The sequence below is a fragment of the Prunus mume genome, linkage group LG5, assembly GCF_029339155.1.
Source record: "Prunus mume cultivar Tortuosa linkage group LG5, ASM2933915v1, whole genome shotgun sequence".
NCBI lineage: Eukaryota > Viridiplantae > Streptophyta > Magnoliopsida > Rosales > Rosaceae > Prunus > Prunus mume.
The window spans coordinates 6187588-6213266 of record NC_142702.1 but is presented as its reverse complement, the minus strand read 5'-3'; the positions used below and the strand labels follow the sequence as shown (position 1 = coordinate 6213266).

Genomic DNA, 25679 nt, shown 5'->3' with positions numbered 1-25679 from the left:
ATTCCAACCCTCGGACTTTCACGAGAGGTGATTTGTCTCCAGGACCCTCATCCGTGAGTCCCGTGAGCATTGATCCCGATTGGGGACCTCGCCGTTCGGCATCCTTGTCGTTGATCCGATGGCGGACATCGGTGTAGACCTTCTTCTGACGTGAGGCTGGTCCCGTGGGGCGGGACTACCTGTTTGGAAGGCGCAGCGTTGCCTTTGCCCACTTCTTCCTTTCTTCGCCGACCGAGGGTCCGGACTCGGAAGGTTCAGACTAAATGTTCTGCGTTTCCTGCGATTAAGTAGCACTGAAGTTTCGTCTACTTTGGACGAGAGGAGGTTGTTATGTTCTTGGAGCTTGGCCATTTCTTTCCAAAGGGAAATCATTTGAGCTAGAAGCTCCGCCGACCATAGTCAAGCACCGGAGGATTACCGAAGGGTGTGCTAGGGTGCAGTGTGGGCTTGCTCCGCTTTACATACCGTATGATAGTCCGTCCTCCGGTAAGAACGTTTGTCCCTGAAGTGGTTCCCATGTGTTTTTAGGAATTGTAGGTTGATTCTTATCGTTTCCCACAGACGGCGCCAAAATGTTAACGCATAAAAATAATTCAGCACTTTCCGCGCAACTTAGAGATGTTGGGCCTTCGGTATGCTCTGGGTCTCGGTAGGGCGTTCGATCCGTAAGATAGCAAACGCTCGGTAAGACTTAGGGCACCGGTGTGGTACCGACGGAAAGTTCTTCGATGCTTAAGTAAGTACGGATTTTGTAAGATTAAATTGCAGATCAGTAGGCGTATGCCGTAAGTTCTGATTAATTACCTCCTAGTTGGGATAGTTGTTCTCTTTTATAGGCCTTGGGAGGTGTGCAAATTGTTTAGAATTTTTGGGACTGTGGACTCCAATTGTGGGACTGCCACGTGCCCTTTGTAGTGGAGTTGCCCTAATCGTGCGATCGGTAGGAACGAACTGTAGCTATGTGCCGAAGGCTTCCATAGCTATAAATTGGTCCACGTGTCCGATGGTTATTGGCTGTTCATTTGGGTATAAACAGACACCCTGCTAAAACCGGTAAGCTTACCCAGACTGCAAATGCTCATCACATTCTTTCCTGCCATACTATCACATCACACACCGGTGAAAGTAAGGTAGGAAAGAATGTGACGAGCAAATCAGTCTGGAAGATTGCTAACTTTGTCTAAACTCCTTCACCTTCACAAGCACTAGCCTAGCCACAACCCTACGCCAATTACATCCATTTTTTACAGTGAAAGACAAGACCTTGGACACGTACCATTCAATTCCATGTACCCAGGAGACTTGGAGCTCATATGTGGGAGTGAACAAGTACCAGTCATCTTCTTTGGTCCTGCATATTTTGGAATTTGACGCGTTTCCAGGTTCCCCGCCCAAGCAGAACGCAGAGAACCACCTAATTTTGTTAATTTGGGGGTCTTCTATGCTTGGTGTTTGTTTGAGAGTTGTGTTGGATATGATTGGAAAATGAGAATCACTCTATTGCTTAATGGGCTTAGTTCTTTTTCTGCATATCTGGCTGGCTTTATAAAAAAAATTATTTATATAACAAAAGCCCAATAAAGCCTTTTCTTTTTATTTTTGGTTGAAAGTGACTTTTGATCTCTGCTGTTTGTTGGATTTTCACTTTTATCTCTATATTTTCAATTTTGGCAATTTAACCTATGTAGTTTGATATCCCTCACAAATTAAGGGCATGTCCAAATTTCCGTCAAATTTCATCACAAAGTAAGTATGTAGCAATGATATAGAGGGGTATTGTGGATGGAATTTTTGAGAGAATTAAGAGGAATTTGACAAAATTTGTAATGTGTTTTTGAATTGTGAGGGACTATGAAAATAAAATACTAATAGAGAGTTAGTTGAATTGACCATGCCTTTAGTGTGCTCCCAAATGATCATGACTCATGGATTCAAGCTCACATGGTAAACCTTCAAGTGAGTATTCCCATTCACTTCCTAACTTTGGAAATTTTTTATATATAAAAATAAATAAAATTACAAAGACCAACATGATAAAATTGGTAAAATATAGGAGAACCACAATTTGACTTATGGTTTGTATTGCTGATGTGAGAGACTTGGTAAAATTTTTGTTGAAAGTGTTGTTGATGTTGATTTTACGATAATCGAAAATGATTGCTGATAATCATTAAAAACATTAACTGATTCTACATAATAAATGAAAGGCTCACAAAGAATTTTTAATAATAATTGATTTTTTAAACAGTTAGCTTCTCAAAATTTTTAAAAATCACTTATCACCCCGACTTGCCAAACTACTTAGTTAGTCAAGTAAGGAGATTATTAAAAGCCCAAATTATTTAAAATAATTCAAGTAATTAAATAATATAAGTTGACACCAAACCACTTATATGAATTATTTATTTCTATCCAGAGTATAAAACGGAATACCACCAAACGAGCCTTTTACGTTTTTATTATATTATTTTGCCGGCTTTTGCCCTTCTCGTTCTTCATTGGTACGCTCTGCACTTATTTACCGTAAAACCCAATTCTCATCAGGATATCTGGATCCCTAATTTCCTCTCCATCACGCCTGCCGCCTCTGTTCCTCTCTCTCTCTCTCTCTCTCTCTCTCTGCTCTTTCTTTCATCTGATCAGATTTTACTGGTTCTTTTCGTTGTATGTGTTTGCTGGGTACTTTGATGTTTGGTATATATGCCTCAACCTTTTGTTGTGAGTGGATGGACTTATGTCAATGAACTCGGACAAATGTGCGGTCCGTACATTCAAGAGCAATTATATGAGGGTTTATCAACCGGGTTCTTGCCCGATGAGCTTCCTGTGTACCCTTTGGTCAATGGCTCATTGATCAACCCAGTTCCATTGAAGTACTTCAAGCAGTTCCCTGATCATGTTGCTACTGGGTTTGCATATCTCTCTTTGGGCATCTCAACCACAGCAACCACACCCACAAATTCTTTCAACTCACCTCATGGAGGGGATTTGCCTATGTGTAGCACACCTACACCTGCACCTGCACCGGCTCCTGTTTATCCTGATCCCCAGTTCAATTCCACTTTTCATGCCAACAACTACAGCAGTGTTAATCTTTCCAATCAGCCCATGCCAATGGTATTCATACTTATACTTTTCTGGTTGAGCATCTGTATTACACTGTAATCGTATGTAGTTTTCTAGATACTGTCTGATTATTGTTTTCTTGTTTTGTTTGTTTCTCTATGTATGTATACCAGCCTAATGAAGAGTCTTGTTGGTTGTATGCCGATGGTGAAGGACAGAAACACGGCCCGCATTCTCTCTTTGAATTATATTCGTGGCATCGGTACGGATATCTTCAGGATTCAGTAATGGTAAGATTTGAGATCGTCTTGTGATGATGGTGGTTGGATATGTAAATTCTTATAAATAAATAAAATCCAATTGGCATTTTAGTATGATATCACATCTTTCAAGAATTGAGCTTGCTGGTTTAGAATGGATTCTACCGTTTGTACATCATAATCAAAATTATTCCCATTATATGGTCGTTTAATTAAAACAAGTCAACTCAGATCTGGGACACACATAGACTTTGTAAGCATCGAACTGATAAAAATAAGACATGAAACCTGAACAATGAGTGTGGTGCTTACTCGGAATTGTGATATTCGGTCTTAATTACCTTTTGTTGGAGGTGGACTCTCCTGAAATTTTGCATTTTCTGTAAAGCTCACTTTAAATCATTGGCTTATTGCGTGTATACTGCATTTTATCTTGTTACCTTTTTGAGAGATTTGGGTCCAATCCACTACAATGTGTTTGAAGATTACTTAGTGGCGTGCTGGAAGGTTATGTGTCTAGAAGCATGGAGGATCTTTATTGAATTTGCTAGGTCTTTTATGTTTAATGTTGCATGGATTCGCTACTCTCTGCTGTCGCTGATACTTATGATGCTTCTGATTCCGCTATTAACTTTTTTTTCTCACAGATATATCATGTCGAGAATAAGTGTACGCCATTCACACTATTATCTGTTGTAAATGCATGGAAAACTGATGGACCTGAAACCGTCACCAACTCTGATGCCAAAAGCAATGGGACTTCCTCTTTCGTAAGCTTTATAGCTGAAATTTCCGAGGGAGTTTCTGGTGAACTCCACCATGGGATTCTGAAAGCAGCTCGTAGAGTTGTATTTGATGAGATTATCAGCAATGTAATTAACGAGTTTTTTACCACAAAAAAAGCTCAACGACTTAATCAGACTGTGAAGACTTGCTCGTCAGATAGCAAAACGGTAATGTATACAACTCCCAGAGTAGACTATTAATTATGTTACTTTTAAAGCCTCTTTAGGAGTGCTTCCGAATGAAGTTGTTTCTTTTGATAGCACTTTGTTGTTATGACTGTTGCTTAGTAGCACATAATTTCATTAAAAACCGACGTGCTGCCTTCAAATTCACCTGGAAACACTTCTTTGATCCTAAAACCACCTTTTGTTTATTTTACTGAACACTACAGAATTTGCTTTTGGTTCTGTGAAAGTGCTTTAGGTCTGCCAAAAGTACTCAGAAACACATTTTCTTTGCTTTGTGAGATAAATTATATATAAATATTTTTGTTTCAACAGTCTGAAAGTTCTGGAGATTTGAAGGGCTGTGCTGCTCCTTTGTGCGAAGCTGCAGCTTCCTACTATGTTGCTGATGAGACATGTATAAATGAAGATTCCACAGAACCTCCACCAAGCACTAAATCTGTTGGAAGCATTGAAAACTTTTGGGGGTCGTATGCAGCTGTTTGTAGAATGCTTTTTGATTATTGCATGCAAGTCATGTGGAATGCTGTCTTCTATGATTCAGTGGCAGAGTATTCCTCTTCTTGGAGGAGGAGGAAACTTTGGTCTGGTCCTCCAGTGTTGAGGACACCTCCTCGTGAAAGTGGTGATTATGCTGTGAAGATTGATAAATTACCTCATGAAACTGTACGTCTTTGACATGCTTTAGTTTCTTATTAAGATGTTATGTTACATTTTCTAATGTTCCATTTGGTCATGCAGTTACTGCCCTGGGAAAAAAATGATGCTTGTGATGATGATCGCCCACCTGGTTTTGAACTATTGGAAAAGGAATTAGTTGATCCTGCACAGCCATCAAGCATCGTGTCATTAGTTCTTGTGGAAGGAAAGTCATCTAAACAGATAAGCCCCTCATATGAAGACATGAGATCCATCGTAGAATATGTAGAAACAGAGCTCCAGTTGTCTGCAAGGAATGCTATGACTGAGTATGTTGGATCTTTTCTGGATTCGGAAGTCAGGAAACTAGTTAATTTGTCTAAAGGAGAAAATTTAATGAAGGTGATCTGGAGAATTGATTTCTCCCCCCTCCTTTTTTTTCTCTGTAACATTAAACTGATAGTGGACAATTAGTAATTCATGTCTGCACTAGCTCATCTTGTATCCTATTTATGATCATTCAGTATGTTGGAGTAACATGGTTGTTGCTGCAGGCCAATGTCGATTCTGCTGTACAGTGTCCCCTAAGGAGCACTGATGGATCTTCAGACACATGTGATGAATTGGGGATTTCAAGTAAAATGTCTGCAGAAATGATTATATCTAATTTATCCCCCGAAACTGCATCACAAGTAGCAAAACCTTTTGATCGTTCTGTACGTGAAAATCGGATGTCTAATTTGTTGGAAAATGCTTTTAAGGAATTATGTTCACATGTAGATGATATGGTTGTCGACCAAGAAATAAATGAGCCATTACCCCCTGGTCTCGTAGACAAAGAAAAAGCTGTTATTTCATCACAAACTTGCAAATTCCGACCTTCAAGGTCGGATGAATGTATTCCTAAGATTGGAGAATATATTGCTACAGCAATGTGCCGGAAGAAACTTCATGATTCTGTCATTAATGAATGGAAATCATCATTTATTGATTGTGTTCTTCATCAGTTTCTTGCATCATGGCGTACTTCAAAGAAGACCCATGCTCATAAGGTATGGTGCTCGTGCTCTCTCTCTCTCTCTCTCTCTCTCTCTCTCTATGGATTTAGGATAACTAGAGTTCCCTGACATTTCAGTTGATATTCACTTCTTTTTTCTTCCAGGAAAGAGCATGCAAGACAAATAAAAACCATAAACTTGAGGAAGAATCAAAGCATTGTGACAACTCTGGCACTGCAAAGGTTTCTCCAATCATTGGTAAATATACATATCACCGAAAGAAGTTGTTTCTGAAAAAGTCAGGATCTTCTCGGTCTGTAACCTTAGATGGCAAAGACTTAGAGAATGAAATAGTGGAAAAGTCTAAGAATCTACATGTTTCTGGAGATATGCCAGAGACCACAGAATTCAAAAATGCTACTGTGATTCCTAAGAAGAAGAGAGGACAAAGCAAATCCCAAACCGAATTATCTGTTGGCGCCACGTCTTTGCAAGCCATTGCTAAAGTGTGTGCATCCACAGATAAGAAAGAAGCTAAGAGTTCTAGTAGTCGGAAACTATTGAAGGTTTCCCATGCAGTTAAAAGTATGCCAATTCCTACATTGATTGATATAGTTTCCTTTTCCTTTTCTTTTTCTTTTTTGCTTCAATCTTGTATTCTGCCTGTGCACTTGGTTTGTCACTCAGAATGGAATGCATCTAATGATAGGGGGTATGGACTGTTTTATCCAGGTAGTGAGCCCATGGAATGCCCTCCTAAACCTAGTAAAAAGATGGCTTTGGCTCATGGAGCCAACCACCGCGATGTTCAGAAAGTTGTAAATAGCAATGGTCCTGATTTTGGGCTTAAACGAGAGCCTTGTAAGTATACTTTTCATTCATTCACTCATGCGTTAAGTTTTTCTTTAAATATTATTTTGTAATTTGACACTTCATTCTGTTGTTTCATTTTCGGTATTTTGCTGTTCTTCATACAGCAACTAAGGCATCAAAGCTGAAAAGGGAGTGTGTAATGGATGATTTGAAATTGGCACGTCCCAAGAAGGTCCTGAAAGTAACCAGTGGGACTCCTAAGCAAGCAGCATGTAAGTCAATTCCAGTAAGAAAGATGCAGTCCAGCAAATCCAGGAAACTAAATCCTTGCCCTAAATCTTGTGGATGTGCCCGGGTTTCAATTAATGGCTGGGAATGGCATAGATGGTCACTAAATGCAAGTCCTGTTGAAAGAGCCCGTGTTAGGGGAGTTAAATATGTTAATGCTGAGCATCGAGGTTCTGATATTAATACATCACAGTTGTCAAATGGAAAGGGTCTTTCTGCAAGAACTAATAGGGTGAAGATGCGGAATCTTGCCGCTGCTGCTGAGGGTGCTGACCTTATGAAAGCTACTCAATTAAAGGTGATTTTTTAATAAAATCTTGTCTCCGAATATATTTAAATTCCCTTTTGAACATTGCATTGATATACTATTACATGGTAGGCAAGGAAAAAGCTTCTACGCTTCCAGAGGAGCAAGATACATGATTGGGGTCTTGTTGCATTGGAGCCAATTGAGGCAGAAGACTTTGTTATTGAATATGTTGGAGAACTGATTCGTCCCCGGGTATGTTTTACTATACTCTTGTTGCTTTATCACTCGAATAATTGTGTGGTTGTGTGTGCATGTGTTTGTTTTGTTTTTTTTGTTTTTTTGGTTGGGGAGGAAGTGCCTCTTTTCTTTTTCTTTTCATTACTTAGTATTCTGACTTTGCAGATATCTGATATACGTGAGCGTCATTATGAGAAGATGGGAATTGGCAGCAGTTATCTCTTTAGGCTTGATGATGGTTATGTGGTTAGTAAACCAACACTATGATGAATTTAGTTTTGATGAAGCTTTTTTCTTGTTTTATGTTTGATTTATCTTTTCTATTTAGGCCCTTATTTTAGAAATTTGTAATATTTGCACAGAAACATTTTAACTGTAGTATTTTTCTTTTTTAATACGTTATAGACTAGTCTCTGGTCGGCAATATTTGGCTGCTTCGTTCCATTTTCTATAGCACGGAACTTGGTGTTTTCTTCCAGATTCACTAATAATACATAATTCTTTGGTTCCCATGCATGGATGGATCTTTTACTCCTTTTTCTGCTGTTGTATTCTTTTAAAGTTATTTGTGCACAACTAGAGTAAAGTTGATATTTTTAGTGGCTAATATTTTCTTTCTGAAATATGTGTAGGTTGATGCTACAAAACGCGGAGGGGTTGCTAGATTTATAAACCATTCTTGTGAGGTAGCTATATTAGATTATAATGCAAATGTGTTATATCTCGTTCAGTTATATTGATTTTGGACCTCATAATATGAATTAATTGTGTTGCAGCCTAACTGCTACACCAAGGTTATCAGTGTTGAGGGTCAAAAACGAATTTTCATTTATGCAAAACGGCATATAGCTGTGGGTGAAGAAATTACGTACAATTACAAGTTCCCTTTGGAGGAGAAAAAGATTCCTTGCAACTGTGGTTCGAAAAAGTAAGTCGTTGACATTCATGCATGCTCAGGATGTTTTGGTGTTATTCATGATTTTACTTTATGTTTATACAAAGGAAGAATTTACTCTTTCATTATATCATCATAAAGTCTATTTACAAAAGGCAGGCTGCTTCAGAGAGCCTGACAACAACTTATGATTATGTATGCTACTAATGTTGATATCTTTTATTCAGGTGCCGTGGATCATTGAATTAGGAAGTGATTTGAGTTGCCCTGATGAGTAACATACACAATTTTTTGAAGAATGGAGTTTTGTAGTTGGATTCATGCTCAGGCGATATTATCGCAGCCCATTCATTGAATTAGGTGTTACATGTCGTTGGAGTTGAAGTATACTATCCCAGAGGTATGGTTTTGTATTTCTCAATCGTTAATTCCTTGTCCGTGATTACGGCTCTTGTCATGCATAAAATGCTGCTGCACTAAGTTTCAGTTTTCTGGCTCTCATCTTTCGTGGTCTTATTACATCTGCAATTCATTCGTTTTATTTCTCCCCCTTGTTTGGTGTGTATTTGTACATGTGGAGCATGTAATGTACTTCAGGATTGTTCAATAACTACTGATAATATAGTCCTTAAAAAGTTCGAGGCTGCAGGAGGGTATTTTAAATTTTCATCTTTGTTGGCAGTCTGCATTCAACATGCCATTATATTGGTTTAATGCTTGTAATTAGAGATTATTAATGAATGTGTTTACTAAAAGTTACTTAATCTTGTGTTGATGCAGTTTTGTATGCTTGGAGCTGGGATGGTTCTTTCTAGATACAGAACATACCCCTTGGCATGATGTTTGAATCTTAGCTGGATACTGTACATAACAAGACAGATGAGTCACGGCAGATTCCTTTGGTTGGGGTTAGCAATCAATTGTATGTTTCTGAATCACAAAACTATTCAAATAAAGCTGAACAGTCTATGTTATCAGTTTTTAAATACTGTTTTGTGTATATATAACTTGATTGTGTGTACTGTAATGTAAACAAGGTTTTGCTCCAAAATTTTGTGGAAAGTCACTGTATTTACATAAAAGATTTCCCACTTGTCAATTTGTTTTTTTTTTTGTTGGGGGGAATAATGTTCATTAGTCTAAGAAAACTGAATATATATCAGGGTTCATGCCTATTTGGGTTTTAATCAAATTTGGTTTACTGTGCCACTAGCATTGACAACTTTTAATGGGACGAAGTACCAAGTTAGTTCTACCAAGATTTTGACAATCATTTTGCTGCCAAAAATAGAGAATTTCCAATGTGACTTGTATAAGTCTTTTGTTACGGATGAAGCATGGGTAGCAAGAAATTGATGCAAGTCTGATATTCTTTCAGGTTATGAATCACTGTTGACATCAAAGATTGGATGGATGTGAACATCGTGACCACCATTACACACATTGATAGAGTTTTGCCTGCTTGTCAAAGATTTTCTGACCCATGTGCATTCTTGTAGATTTCTCTATGTTGCAGATGAGTTTCTCCCCTTTAGAAACTGTAAATTAGTTAGTTAAATGTTTTCCTGCTTACATAACAAATTTTGGAACATCAAAACTCTTGTATAAACATGCATTATTTTAATTTCATTCAATTAATAACAAGTTTAATCATCTATACTGGCTCGAATGCTTATGTGGGTAGTTTAGAGTTAATGGTATAAACCTACTTTTGCATTCAAGGAATGTGAAGCATAATTCCAATATGTTGCCCTAATGTTTATTAGGATAAGCTATCCATCGTTTGATGCATGAGATTTGTATCTAGTTTCACCTTATTTGGACTCGAGTACCTTTTGTTGCATGGATTTCAACCTATTTACAAGGTGCTGCTAAACATAAATTTTGAGCAGCCGTGTTATGTTCGGGATTGATCTCGAGCAACTTTGTAAAGGTTTTGCTTTGTTGGATTATCTTCCAACAGTCAAATTGTTATTTGGGTTCCTAATCAAAATTGATTATAAAAAAACAGGTTTGCTTGTGTTGTATTATTACTCTTCTGGGATGTAGCTTCTAGGATCTTGTAAGGGTTGCAGAATGGAGAAGTTTTCTTAGAAACTTGGGAAAAGTGGCCATATCGCACTTTTAGTTGCTGGGTAATTTTAGTTGCAACTGTTGGGTTTGAAATTTTTGTAATTTTTTTTTTAATACAATGGTTGCATGGTAATTTTAGTTGCAAAAGGTGGTAATTTTAAGGCTAGAGGGTGAAATTGTTCCACATTGTCATAAGTAATAATCTGGCTAATTGGTTTGCAATTCCCTTTTTTAACCAATAATTAAGCGACCAAAGGCGATTGCTTCATATGTGATGTGCTATCTTTTATAAATTTATACATGAATTGTCCCTCCCTTTAATATTTTTTGCTTTCATTTGGTTGTATTTGTTTTATGGTTGCAGGAGTAGGATCAATTTAAGATAACAAACCACTTTTGCTGCTGGGGCGGCATGCCTTGTTGGCCCTCTGGTATGTATCTTCTTTTTCATGTGTTGTCTTCTCTTGGTTTTCAGCACCAATCAATCATCTTGGCTTCTTAGCCTTTAGAGCCAGCGGAGTACAAATTGGTAATTGTCCTATATGGTTTAACGTAATAATAAAATTTGATGAAATGTTTAACAAATCACTTTATTAGAATCATAAACTTGTTGCAAACATAATCAGTTAACAACACTTTTGGTCAGTAATTGAAGGGTTAGCTCACATTTCAATGGGTTCCATGCCTCTTCAATTTGGTTAATTTGATCCATGTGGTTTAATCCGTTAACAATCAAATTCCTCTCAAACGGGCTTTAAGTTTACGCGGTAAATTACACATTTGGTTCCTTCGAGGGAGAACGACACTTATGAGCTCCTGCACGTACGAAAAGACCAAGATTTGTCAATGGATGAACTCCAGGAAAAGAAAAAAGAAAAAAAAGAGAGAAGATTGTTAACGGATTATAAAACATGGAAACCAAATTGGCCAAAGTTAAAGCGCAAGGACCAAAATTGAAATTCTAGCTAAAGAGAAAAAGGACCAAAAATGCCTTCGATCCTTAAATCAAACAGTTGGTGCGTGTGGCACTTCTTGGCGCCCAGCTGGTCAAAGTGGAGAATAATGTAATCTGGTGTACTGTAAACGCAAATTTCAGTTTCAAGTTATTATGCGTGACTGGTAATTTATCATTTTGGATCGAGTTGTCAGACTGCCGGTGTAATGTGGACAACATGGTTCAAGTAATGATATATGAGATAAGCAGACGCTTGTTAGGTAAGTTGACTAGGGCAGTTAACCCGTCTCCTCGCATCAAGTTCGAATTCCCTTCTTGTAGATTAATAGTTAGACTATTTCTCGTTTTTTAAAAAAACGAATGTATAAAAAAAAAAAAAATTAGCAAATGAAAGCCAAAAAAATAAATAAATGATTCTTTTATTGTAGTCTAAATAAAAAATTACGGCTACTTCACAAGTGTATATGGGTTTTTACGTTACCAACAGTGTGTCCTTGGTCCATGGTTATGACAAAAGGTCAATGCGGTCAAAAAGCTCGAGGTTGTACTTGATGCTTTCATGTTGGTTTGGCTTTGCTTTGCTTCTACGTGTTCGCATTTTAAAGCGTGTCCACCGAGTAAATTTTCAGTTTCACCATCTTAGTGTCACTACTAGTATTACTAATGTCATTCATGCTATTGTACATGTATCTATTAATTATTGAGGTTGTGTTTGGTGACCATGATTGGATTGGATTGGAAATGATAAGTATTATTTGTTAACACTACGATCCCACCAATGCCTTGGGTATTGGGTCTGAGGTAAAGAATTTGAAGCAGTGGGATTATGTATTCCACCTTCTTCGTAGGGTAAATCAACCTACAAAAATGCACATGATGGCTATGTTTTAGTGACTGAGAGTGGATTGAGTTATGAGGTAGAATTGGATTACATTGGATTAGAAATGATTACACTAATCCAATTATGTGTTTGGCACTACACATGATTAAGGGGTTGGATTAATTGAAATGTGCTATTACATGGCTTAATAGGATTAGATATAATCCAATCCAATCCAATTTAGTTCCAATCTTTTGGTAGGATTCATAATCCTACTACATTTGGCTCTAGTAGGATTAGACATAATCCAATCCATGTTGTCTCTAGACCATCAAAAATTTAACTAGGATTATAAATTCAACTCACCAAATGGGCCTAATGGGGTGATCTTTTATCCTCTCTAAAATGAATGTATCTTAGATTCATGACTTAATAATTATGTTGTCTACTCATATTATAACATGTAAATTAGTAATATCATATGGCGTTGTGATTGTTATATTCAAAAATTTCTCAAAGCAAGGCATTTATATATCACTAAGTTTATTATAGTATAGATTCTATGTTGTATGTATATCTATACAGTATGTCAAGACCATGTGGTATATGCTCATGGTACGTCAAAAATCAACATAATTTCCGAAGAATTTGTTGTTTCAATTACTTGAATGAATAGCAACTCCGCCTGTGTCTTAATATGTGTATTTAGGCACAGCCGGTCCCAAGCCCGGATAAAGGAGGAGGGCTATTGTAAAGATGCAATGCATAAGAGTTTCGGGTCTTGGTCTTGTTGTCTCATGTGAATATTATAGTTCTCTCACATGCTGGTTACTCGCCAAGAGCTTTTTGTTTTGGGCTTAATAACTTGCTAGTCCTTGTGTATTATCTTTGCCTACGCATTTGTTTCCACAAGCTAATGTAGTACATTCTGTCTGATTGGCATTAGAGAAGGCACTACGTGTGGCTAGGTTCTATTTACGGGTAGACGTTTGGTGGCGAGGACAAGACAAAATTAGGGTTGAGTTCAGTCCAGTCCAGTCCGATCTAGTTCGACAAAGTTCCATTCTTGGAGAGGAGATTTGTTGTCCCCTTTAATCCTCACAAAATGAAAAATCTTTCAACCGTAGTTTTATTAAATCTTGTGAGTTATCCAATTCAGTCCTAGGCACACCAAATGTGGCCACTAAGAAATGCCAAGCATGAAGTGCTTATAAATTCTATTCTTTTATTTGGTATGTTTAATTAGTGATGGGAGTAATATAGTATTAAAAAAACCTAGTAAACCATAACTATAAGAGGTGCATACCTAAGAAAGAAATTCCCCCAATAGAGTATGGAATATTCATGTAACATGAACCACATTTTCAAGAATGTATTTAAACTGATGAAATTTTGTATCTTCAAGTGAGAGTGTTATTAAAGAGTGGTAATTCTCTTAAGTGTATTATCCTCTAATGAGCTTGGGGAGCTCTTATATTATCTGCATCCCATTTTTTCAGAATCCAAGTTATTTGGAGTTGGTCTTACCGTTTTGAGAAATTTATAATAAAACTCATTTTTTGCATTGATTTTATATATAAACACTAAAAGCTATAAATTGAATGAAAAAAAAAAACCAAAAAGGACTAGTTGATGTGTGAAATACCATTAGTATCCCTAAATTATGATTTTTATGAAGCAAAAAGAAAAAACCTCTGATGATTGTGTTGTAATTTTTAGGTTTCTCAAGACTTGTATGGTACATTTAGTCCATTTGAAAAGTCAAAACGGACTAATTCCTAAAGGTTTGAGTATTGTAGAGCTTTTCTATATTTTGGACCCTACTTATAGGCTGAAATGAAAAGCCCTACTACTTCTCCCGTACTCTAAGAATGAATGCATTTCAAATATTTCTTTTAGGCTAAGTTTAACTACTAACTAGTAAACTCACTAGTGCAATCCATTATACTGCAAGACAAATTCCTAAGTTTCAAAAGAAAATTGTGACCAAAATAGTGTTAGCTTTTTATTTCTAAGTCAAACATCATGCCATACTTGGGTGAAAATAAAATGGTTTAGAGCTTAGGATATCAAATATTGCACCAAGTAATATCTTCTCATTCCCTAACCAAAGAGGCCATCGAGACTTTGCATCATAGCTCCTCAAGCATGAAGCCTTCAACGAAATCTAGTACATGAAAGAGAGTGTGACATGAGAAAGATTGAAGCGGAGGAAAAAAAAAATTTGTGCTAGCATTTTTCTTTCTCTAGGTGGACATGGAACAATTGTTTACGACTTGCACAACATGTGATATTGTATGTAATGTAATGTTGAAATTTTAGTTCTTTTGACATGTGATATTGTAAGATATGTTTTATATAAGTCTTTTTAGTTTTACTCTAGTAAATTTTTAATTTATTAATGTACTTTATTGTATTTGCGAATGTCTTGTGACACTTTTGTGTCACGAATCAGCAAAAACAATATTGATTGCCAGTTTTACTACTAGGCTTGGTCTCTCTAGGAAGAAGATAGCTAAAATCCTTGTAATTTCCTTATATTTAAAGTATTGTTGAAATTTTAACTCAGAACTTTGTTCAACAAGTAGAGTGCCAGTTTTAGTTAATTACATTTAAAAAAAGAAGAAAAAAAAACTTCATTAGATAAACTTCAACAGTACAATTGAAGACATCAACAAGACATCTAAAATACTAATCCCAAGAGGGCAACATACTAACATGCTAAAAGCAAAACTAACACGGACAAAAACCACACTAAAACTACTAGCCCACATCACACAATTAACCATAAGCCCAAACAAAGCCCACAAACCCAACATAACGAAAACCCTAAAACAATCCATGAGCCTAGACAAACTCTATCACCACCACCTGAAGAAATGCCGTCGCGGCCACACCCACCACCACATCCGTAGCAGATCTGGGGAAAATATAATTTTCAGTGATCTACCTGCGCATAAGAGTGGACAAATAAACAAAAACAACAACCTTGCCAAAGAACAATTGGGTGATTTGTAGCAACCTCCGTCAAAGACGATGTAGAATCAAATTTAGAGAACATGAGCAGTAATAGGGAGTGCATTTTGAGAGCAAGATTTATTGAAAACATAAACTAAAAGTGGTGATGGGGAACTTCAATCTAACCATGGTTCAGAAGAAACCACCACAAGTGACTTTTTATTCAAACCCCCCCCCCCAGTAGACTTATTCACTAACATAAAGGAAAAGACAAGAAGAGAAGAGGGGGAGGAGGGGCAGTAACGCTTCTTCCTCCTCCCCACTTTATGAAGTTTTCCTTTAGGACTCACATAGGGAGAGAGTAACTAGTTGATTTTAAGAAAAGACAAAATTTTAATTACCTGTTTAGTTACAACCTCTAACCCGATAAACTATGAACTAAAATTTCGTGTTTAATTAGTCTTAATGACATTGGCAATATATGTTGGCCTATTGATTAATATTTATTTAAGTTTAAATCTTTCTTGTATCTATTGTCACGCCTCTTATATTAATGCATGTGAGATTTGAAAATTACATGTAGAATAGTTAACAAATGCCTAGAGGGAGGGCGACCAAGTCAATTTAAAACTATAATCAACAAAATGAAATAAAGTGCGGTAGCAGGTTTGATACGGTGTATCAATTCTTGAACGCACAAAGCATAAAATTAAAGGGGACATATTTATGTGCTAAAAGCCCACCTAGACGGAAAATTCATAGGACTTCTTAGTCCAAAACAAATCCACTATAGAACGATGATTACAAGAAGTACACACACTTATCTCAGACACATTCTAGATAATATTTACCGACTTCTTCGTAACTCAACTTCTGTCACGAGATGATCTTACGACACTCCTTATGTTGAACACAATACTAGTCACGATTGCTTCAAACTCACCAGAATTCTTCTAACTCTCCTTATGTTGAATTCGATACTTGTCGCCAAGGGCGGAGCCAATGAAGGCTCACAGTGTTCAAGTGACCCTTCTCATGTTTCATATTTGATCTTTTTACATGTTTGTATTTGATTTTTTTATGTAGTATTTCTAAAATTTGACCACTCTCATTATCTTATCTTTTGAAAACACTAGAAGGAATATTGTTGAGTTACAGAAGAATGAAAACTTTTGTCTCACATTACTAATTTGTGCTAATTACCTTTATAATTTTTTTTTTGTAATAACTTAATAATTATTAACCTAATTACCTAAAACTAAAAGTTAACATAATCTTACCCCCCCAAAAAAAAAAACTCAAACAATTCAAATTGAAGATCAACAACCTTTGTAAATATTTTGGAATGATACATAAATTAATACAAAGGATTTTTTTATTAGATGAATTTTTTTATTTTGTTTCATTTGATGTTGATCCCTTTTGAAAGATTTTTTGGCTCCGCCATTGCTAGTCTTGATCGATTCAAACTCACCGGAAAAAACCACGACAACGGTCTTGGTGCACTCGATTGTATGAATCACCGATCTATGCAATATGAATGAAAAAAGTGTTTGATAAATCGCCAAGTAAAGATGAAACACTTGATGATTAATCTGAAATAAAAACTAAACTTTCCAAAGTTTATGGACTAAAAATATGATCGTGAAAACTCAATGAAGAAAGAAGAGAAAAATCTAGTTTTATATGCTTTTTGGTCCACCAAAAACATAACACACGTTCAAAATAGATTTTTAATTTGCAAGACATGAAAGTAATCACATAGATACTTTCTTATGCTAAAGATGATAACACATGAGGCCCAAAACAATAAAAGAGGAAAATTCCAATCAAAATCAGATTTTGATAATCACACTATGAAAGACCGATTTTTATTCAAAAATATATTTTCCAATTCAAAGCATAATCACATTTAAGTCCCCAGGAAATACCAACGTAATTATCAATCAAAATATTTGAGAGACTAGTAGGATTTTTTATTTTTTATTTTTTGAAGAGATGTCATTCATAAACTCCCCATAACATAGAGAAAATTTAAAAGTACAAAGGAATTCATAAATGACATAATTTAAAATGACGGAAATTAATATTATAGAATTTGTAAAGTTTCTTGTTTAGGTAACAATTTTAAAATACGAAATTTAACCTTTATTTGTAAAGTTATATTTTTTTAAACTCAATCTCTCTTGGAATTTTAGAAATGATGACTTTTAGATAGAATTTAAAGTTGGGATTTATAACCTCCAAATTCCATGTTTTTTCCAACGCGGAATTTTTAAAGTTCTATGTTTTTTTATTATCCAAACACGGGAATGGATCTGTCAATTTAGAAATTCTGACTTTTGTCAAAATCTCAAGTTTACTTCCCTTATCCAAACACACTTTAAAAGGCATACATAGATTGGCACGAATACAATGGCCTCGTTAAAACCTTCCTAGGAAAACTACATGGGACAAACCTCAAGGTAGGAAAGAGTATCACACATGACATGGACTAACAGAAGAGTCCAACTTAGGCCACTTTGGTCTGCTTCAAAGAACCAGAAAGGAAAACCTACTAGAAACCAACACAGGAGACCCCACAAAAGAGCACACCAACGCATCCCAACTGTCAAAGCCTTTTATAAGAGCTCAACAACACAAGAGTTGTAAAGCACACCAAGGGTCAGAGACACTAAAACACACCAAGAAGAGAACACATAGACGACAACAATGAAGAACCTCATAGGAGCACACCAACTCAACGCAGAACCTGACAAAGAAAACCTCATGTGGCCAAGCATAGTTCTTTGGGAGGCACATAGGTGAGATACTATGTAAAGAGTCAACATAACAGAAGAAAAACACTACAAACAAACTCGAAAAAGCAAACGAAGAAAACCCTCAATGAGCACACCACTGCATCCCAAAACTTTCAAGGGAAAACTCCTATGAAAGTACCATAGTCTTTTAGACAGCAAAAGAATTGAGAAGTATGTTGAGGGGAGACGACAGAAAGAGACACCGCACTGAAACAAAAACCCAGCCTCAACCACTTAACCAATAGAGAATTCAACTAACAGAGCATTCGTTGAATGCCAAGCCCACAAATGCTCAAGCTGTGCACTAAGTGGGGACCCCAAGAGACCCCATACGATCGGTCTCCTTAGCCTTATTAGAACAAGCACCATTACAAAATCTTTTAGGACTAGTTGAATCCACATCTGACCCGTTACATCATTGCCACTAGAGACATCCTTTGGATTCTTACGCTTCACATCGATATTTACAGATGCACTCCTTGAACCTACCTCTTACTTTTAGATTGTGGCACGACCCCTATTCTTCTGGAGAACCTCAGAAAACTAGATAATAGGCATCAAATTAAAAGGATTAGATAGAGCCGAGCTCATAATATTTCGAGACGTAGCCATGATTCCACTATTTGCAACTTCCGCCTGCAAAACAGTATGGGCACCCAAAGCCGCTAGGGTTCCTACAAACTCACCTCCCTCTAGGGGATATCCATGGGGATAAGCCCAAACTCCGACACAGACCCGACTGGACCGATGGAGGTGGTGTTAAGGAGTGAACACCATTATTAGATAGCCCACTCTATTGACATAGAGACTCTATGGCCTTCAACACTTGGTAATGACGTGGCAGGGTTGAAGTGGAGACAGAATCCTGAAGCTCATTCTTGCCTCGGGAACTAGATCACCAAGATCGATTATCAAAACTACCCTAATCCCCCGACCCATCTTTGTTCCAGAGACCCTCATAGCATGGAGAATTACTGGTACCCTGTAAAGAAAGTAAATCGCTGAAGAGGGGAAATCGCCCCATTGGTGGTTTCATATTTCTTAATACACACTTGAGAAGTATGGCCAATTCTTTCGCAGGCAAAGCAATATTCAGGAAGGTAATCATATTTGAACTCCACCAATTTCTCCCCAACCTCTGGATAGGTAATTGGTTTCCAGCGAATAAGGGGCAGGGTGACATCAAACAGCACACGAATGCGAATAAAGCAACTTACACAACTAGTGCCATCTCGGTTATCCTTAAAAAAATGTCCCCAAATATGGCACCAATGGCCTGGACAACTACTACTATCATACAAAAACTAGGTACACCATGTAAATGTACCCAGAAGTTTCCATACATCAATGGCATAGAGTGTATACTATCATCATCTGGGATCTTAGCCAGAAAAATCAAGGAACACCGATACGGCCAGGGTTCCATGTTAAGAACCCTTTTCTTATCTAGAGCACTAATAAAGCACACCTAGAACATGTTAGAATCTACTTCCTTGATTGAGACATGGTTTTGATAAAGCCATCACGATTGATAGTTTGATGCATAAGGACTTAGCCACAAGGCTATAAGTAAAGCCAATAAAACTATCAGAGACTGTTGAAGAACCAATAACCACACCAGCATGTTCCCTTGGCGTAAGAACCAAGCAACTGCCAAAGGAGCGCTCAATGTCGTCATTGGCCACGTCCTGATCGCGAATCGGAAGGGACATGGCAGCGGGATAGTAAGACATGAAGAATACCCACTACAGCAAGAAGGAGACTCGCGCGCAGAAGCCATTGATGAAAGCCAACCACACGATCGCACAAAAACCCACAATCGACAGACCCCAATTTCACTAAGAGGACGAATGGTGATCAACGCAACACGACAGAGGCAACAACGCTAGGGAATAGAAGTACGGAACCCTAACCATCAAACCCTAAGTCTCCTAGCGAACCAAGGCTATTGTGAGCCAAAACTGAATTGGACGAGATGTGGAGGAAGAGGAAGAGACAACGATGACCACTGGAGAGGGAATAGATCAACACCCTGGATTCAGATTGAGACGTGACGACAACGAACCGACAAAAGAAGAAGAAAACCTAACCCTAATATTTTCGCTCAACTCTCCTCTCGTTTGAGAAAGCCGAATTTAATAATATAAGGAAAGAAGGAATAAACAAAATATATTGAAAAATATGCCTAAAAGAGATGCATTCATAAAGAGATTCTAATTGATTAACATCAAGGAAGATCAAGGAAATAATACCATAGTAGATTCCAAATAACGTTCCTATCATGAGTGCATGAAAAATGTCATGTCTTACCATTCAGATCATGTTCCTCATACGTGTTAAGTCACAATTCCGGTATTCGAGAATTGCTGAGCTATTTCAATCCAAAAGTTTCTGGATATCAAAGACATCAATTTTACTTCAACCCTACAACTAAATGAGACTTCTAAACCTAAACTAAATTCTAGAAAATGACAACATAATTTCATACTAACAAGATCCACCTATATGGGAGATATAGTCAGTAAATATGGTATAAGAATTAAGAATTGAGAATTAGAAGTTATTTATTTATTTATTTATATATTAAGAAATAGATGTTGTGTCCCATAAAAATATGATTCATGTTCTTATTTTGAATTTTTTAATATAAAAAATGTTAATTTACTACATTATCCTTAGTTAATGAAAATTTTCAATGCTTAATAAATTTCTTAACCAAGAGCAATTTTTGGTATTTTGAATGTTCCATCATTCTTTGTCTTTTGCTATATATATAAATTACGTATGATGGTAGAAAATTATGTAGTTTTTTTTTATAAAAAAAATGCAATGTTTACTTACCATAAATGAGTGAAGTAAGAAATTAGGGAATTGAGGAATAAGTGAAGTAAAAAATTGGTGTGGGAAGATGTCATTCCCATTAAGTTATATACTAATTGCATGAAATCAGCATATGAATGAAATTCTAAAATTCTAAGGTTATTTTTGGGAGAACATGAATGGCACCCCCACTAGTTTATCTGATTTATGATTTTGAAGGTATGTGATTACGGATTTTAAGGTGGGACCCACATGTTTTTCCATTCCTTATGTTAGTAAACATGGGGAAAGTCGGGAATTGGAACCAATTTCTTCCCATACCCATTGCTGGGAAGTAAATATGATTGGAATCAAAATAAGGAGTTGGATTTTGATTACGATTACTCATGCTTTACTTCACATAAAGGAATGAAAATGCAAGTAGGGGCCACAAATTCTTGATTTTGAAGGAATTTAACTCTTGGGTTGGAGGTGGTATTCTAATTTGAAAATACCTGCAGGATGACTCAAAATGCCTAGAGGAGGGTGAATAGGCCAATTTAAGATTCTAATCAAATAAATAAAAATAAACTTCGGTAGCAAGATTGATATGGCTTATCAATCCTCAGTAACGTTGGGCATAAAATAAAAGAACACGCAGATAATTATTTTACGTGGTAAAACCCACCTCAGGGAAAATCCACGGGACTCCTCATCCAACACAAATCCACTATAGAACGATGATTACAAGAAGTACTCACACACTTATCCTAGACACATTCTAGATAATGTTTACGACTTCTTCGTAACTCAACTTCATCGCAGGATGATCTTCGACCTCCTTATGTTGAACGCAATATCTGGTCACGATTGCTTCAAGCTCATCGGAGGAAAACCGCCACCACGGTCTTGGTGCCTTCAACCGTATGAGTCACCGACATGCATATGAATGCAATATGAATGATTAAAGTGTTTGATAAATCACCAAGTAAACATTGAACACTTGATGATTTATCTCAAATATACGCACAACAGCTTTTCTTAGAATTCTATATGCTCAAAACAAATATCTCAAAAGCTGTGACCAAGAAGGAGATGCACGCCTTGGCTTTATACAACTGTGTTGTTATCTTCCAAGAGATGATTCAAAAAACTAAGGTATCACAAACGTGCCAAATCAGATTTGATTGAAATAAAGTCCTATTCTATTTCGTCATCTTTTGTACTATAAAGGATGATTTTCCAATCATCAATTGATATCCAACAAAACAGTGTATATCAATATGTAAACAACGAAGCCAAATAGGATATTCATTCAAACATCCTTTCCAAGTCCAAGATGATGAAAACTTAATAATTTAACTTAAACCAAAATAGAGTCTAACTAGGAAAGTAATCTCAAGAGATAAAATCTAATCCTATTAAAAATAAGATCAAGATAAAAATACTTTAAGTGAAAAATAACTCCAATTAGGAATCCTATAATGAATGCATGATTATGTCATGATTTACCTGAGGTCAAGATTCTCATATGGTCAGGGCATGCCTCGGAAGTGTGGGGTTGAAAGAGTAGTGACAAAGCGTTCATCAACAATTCCTCACAAACTAATTTTCACCCTATACTAAAGTCTAGGAAATGCCAATACGAATTTCGTACTAACAATCTCCCCCTTTGGCATTTCCTAGACAAAACACCTATTACAACTCAAAAGAAATTACATGGGATTTAACAAATGAATTCTTATTCTAAGCTTGAAGCCCTGAATCCCTGCACATTATGAAACAACAAAACCAGTGAAGCATGTGGGAGAAGAAATGTAATTCAAAGCAGAATTACAACACAACTCCCCCTTAATTCCATAACACAATCTCTCCCCCTTAATTCCACAACACAATCTCTCCCCCTTTTTGTCAGGAAATCCAAAGGGCAAAGAATGAACATAAGGGAGCATATATAAGAGGGAAAGAAAAAAAAAAAATCAGATTGCATTCCCAACATATAAAGACATAGAGAATAACCAATAAAGCATGTAAGAGGCTTTATCTTGAAAACAAACAGAAAATTCTTTTCTTTTTTTTTTTTTTTTTTTTTTGGGATAAGCGACAAGAAAATAGAGAACTAAAAAGAATAATGAGAAGTTGTGAAGAACCAAAACATACAAAAACAAAAGCAATACACTCAAGACAGAAAGCTCAAAACAATTAAGACATAAAACATACTGTAGATGCAGACCCAAAGTTCTCTTGAAGATATAATTATTTTCCATTCATAAACATGCCAAGTTTGTGGGTAAAGAATGAAAGAAGCAACAAACCCTTTGCTGTCTTGAACGCATGTGAAGCAAAGCATGTCAGGGACAAACACATGAGCACACAAGACTCACAAACTCACAGAGAACAGTAGAGGCATACCACAGTCATGGTGAAAGATAAAAAGGCATCAAATGAGTCTACCATCAAGGAGCAAATGTGTTAAATGAACTCTTTTTCAATTAAGCACAAAAAATATGTCCACACAAAGCGAATCCCACCAAAGATTGCACAAACACTAAGTGCATAGTAAGTATAAGAAGATCAATTTATATATATATTTTTTAATACGAATTTTGTGGCTCACTTTATCTAGCTTTCGACATGATCCATGTAACGGATGGTCAATCAGTGTGCTTACGTCGGATTGGAGGCAACTGGGTGATGAAGCACCCCAGAAATCTGATCCGAATCATGAAGGCTCCAAAGATAAGCAACCCGGTTACTGAGCAATGAGTGGTTGACACAATTTTTTTTTTATATTTTAATTTTTTAATTTTTTAATTTATTTTTATAAGCAGATCAAGAACTTACGCACAGTGGTGTTATGGCAATCCAAAGAGAGACAAGTGCATGATAAGAGATATTCAAAGGACTTCAAGGAAAAGAGTGTGGTGTGCAAAATAAAAATAAATAGATGGATAGATCATTTAATGAAGTTTATAATGCACCAAGACAATGGAAACCTTTGTGTGAAGCTGAGAGTGTAAGATTTACGATGCAATATTTCACCAAAGTCTGCTATTGAACTATAGAATAATTCATAGCTCTTTTTAGCCTATTTTTGTTTAATCCTAGGCCCTGATAAATTATGAACCCCCCCGGCGATGTCTCCTTCGAACCAAAATCCTAAAATCATTAGGAATTACAATCTTCAATCACTAATAAAATCTAGAGGTTCCTTAAGCACATAGTGCCAAGACTAAGAGCAACATGAGGAAGATGGCAGACTACTTAATTTGTGGTGCGATGAATGATAGGATTTTTAGTACCTGTGCAAATAGGGTTAAAATCACATAAAACACTTGCAAGAATACAAGGCTATTGTAGTATAGATGCTCATGCAAGGTCGTTCTCCTCAAGGACTATTTAGCAATTTATGTAAAAATAATTTCCAATTAACTACCTAAAATTAAAAGTTGAGAAAGATGATTATGAAATTTTTTGATACTAAAAACAAATTTTAAACAAAAACATTTACGATTGAAGGAAAGAGTTTTAAATACCAATTTATAAAAGCACTAGGGCTTCACCATCACCTAGCAATCCTATGAATTTTTACCAATTACTTATGATTTGCACATGCCACTTTGAAGGTTAGGTTTTCCTAATTTATATTCTACTTGGAACCTCCAACATAGAACGTATATCCAACATGCAACCCGTCCGGACGTTCAGATCAATTCTAAACATGAAAGACTCATTAAGTTTTGTGAAAACCCTTTGAAAAACCATGCAACCCTTAAGACGTAGTGTTCATCTCAAGTGAAATTACAATTATTAATCACAAGAAGCCAGCGTCAATTTCAGGGAACCTTCCAACCAAAATTGCATCCAATTACTTTTCTAAAGATTCTAATGGTGATCAGGCATTAAGACAATTAGATAGTTTAAAACAATGATTAACAATTCAAAGTATGCATGCAACCAATCATAAGCAATTAAATAAAAATTACATATTCATGCTAAGGTTCAAGGCTTCACCCTAGCAAAAGAAAATTAGTTACGCATATTCATAGTTGAAATTCAAGAAAATATCATTCGAATGAATAGAATGAAAACAGCTTAAAGTCGCAAAAACTCCAAAATCCTAGCAATTGCTCTCCACAATGTCACATTCAAAAGCCAAAAGGAAGTCCTAAAATTGCTGTGAGAAGGAACATAAATAACTCTTAAAACCCAGCTGCCCAATCCCCATAAGGAAACTAAGTTAAAATAAAATAATACTAGGATATAAAGTCCAAATTGGATTAGGAGAATCTGCACACAATCTGCCCAGCCACGTTTTGGCCTCGAATCTCCTAAAAATCCGACCCAAGATAGCATGTTTTAAAGATAAAAACATTCTGAACACTTCTCCAGAAGGCCACGAACCCATCCGAGGTCATTTTGGGCTCCAAAACGCAATAAAAGCCCAAAACGTCACTATTCCAGCACCGCGCACTGCTCCTTTATTTTATTTCCAGAAGATAACCGCTTGATAGAAAAATATGAAATTTCGATACAATCAAGCTAAGTGACTCACGAACGTCCTCCAACTGGAATTACTCCAAAATTCGTCCATTTGATTATGTTTTGCTCCAGAGGAAGTCGAAAGTCCTATATTGGGAATATAATTCAAAGTATCAAAATTTTTCCAAAATATTAACCAAAATATACTAAGAATGGGATTAAATATATAATATAAAATATACCCATCAAAATACCCCCAAACTTAGCTTTTTGATTGTCCTCAAGCAAAGCAAATCTAGAAAACAAACACAAAAACTAACGAACTAAAAACTTTAAATACAACCTAGCTAAACAAAATTTCCATTCAAGTTGCA

The 25679-nt window shown here is 36.4% G+C and overlaps 1 protein-coding gene across 2 annotated transcripts; it reads left to right on the top strand.

The window, feature by feature from the left end:
• Positions 1-2523: 2523 nt before the first annotated feature.
• Positions 2524-10072, top strand: SDG25 (SET domain protein 25). 2 transcript variants are annotated; one of them, XM_008233414.3, is made up of 16 exons: positions 2524-3117; positions 3240-3356; positions 3974-4279; positions 4613-4963; positions 5039-5338; positions 5491-5988; positions 6099-6519; positions 6667-6795; positions 6912-7333; positions 7415-7537; positions 7688-7768; positions 8155-8208; positions 8299-8450; positions 8645-8817; positions 9198-9339; positions 9796-10072. In XM_008233414.3, exons 1-14 carry the CDS (start codon positions 2701-2703, stop codon positions 8664-8666), a joined length of 3393 nt encoding a protein of 1130 aa, XP_008231636.2. In that variant the 5' UTR covers positions 2524-2700; the 3' UTR covers positions 8667-8817; positions 9198-9339; positions 9796-10072. The 2 variants fall into 2 exon arrangements, with proteins under 2 accessions (XP_008231636.2, XP_088908709.1); XM_089052583.1 differs by having other exon boundaries at positions 6099-6795.
• The last annotated feature ends 15607 nt before the right edge of the window (positions 10073-25679 follow it).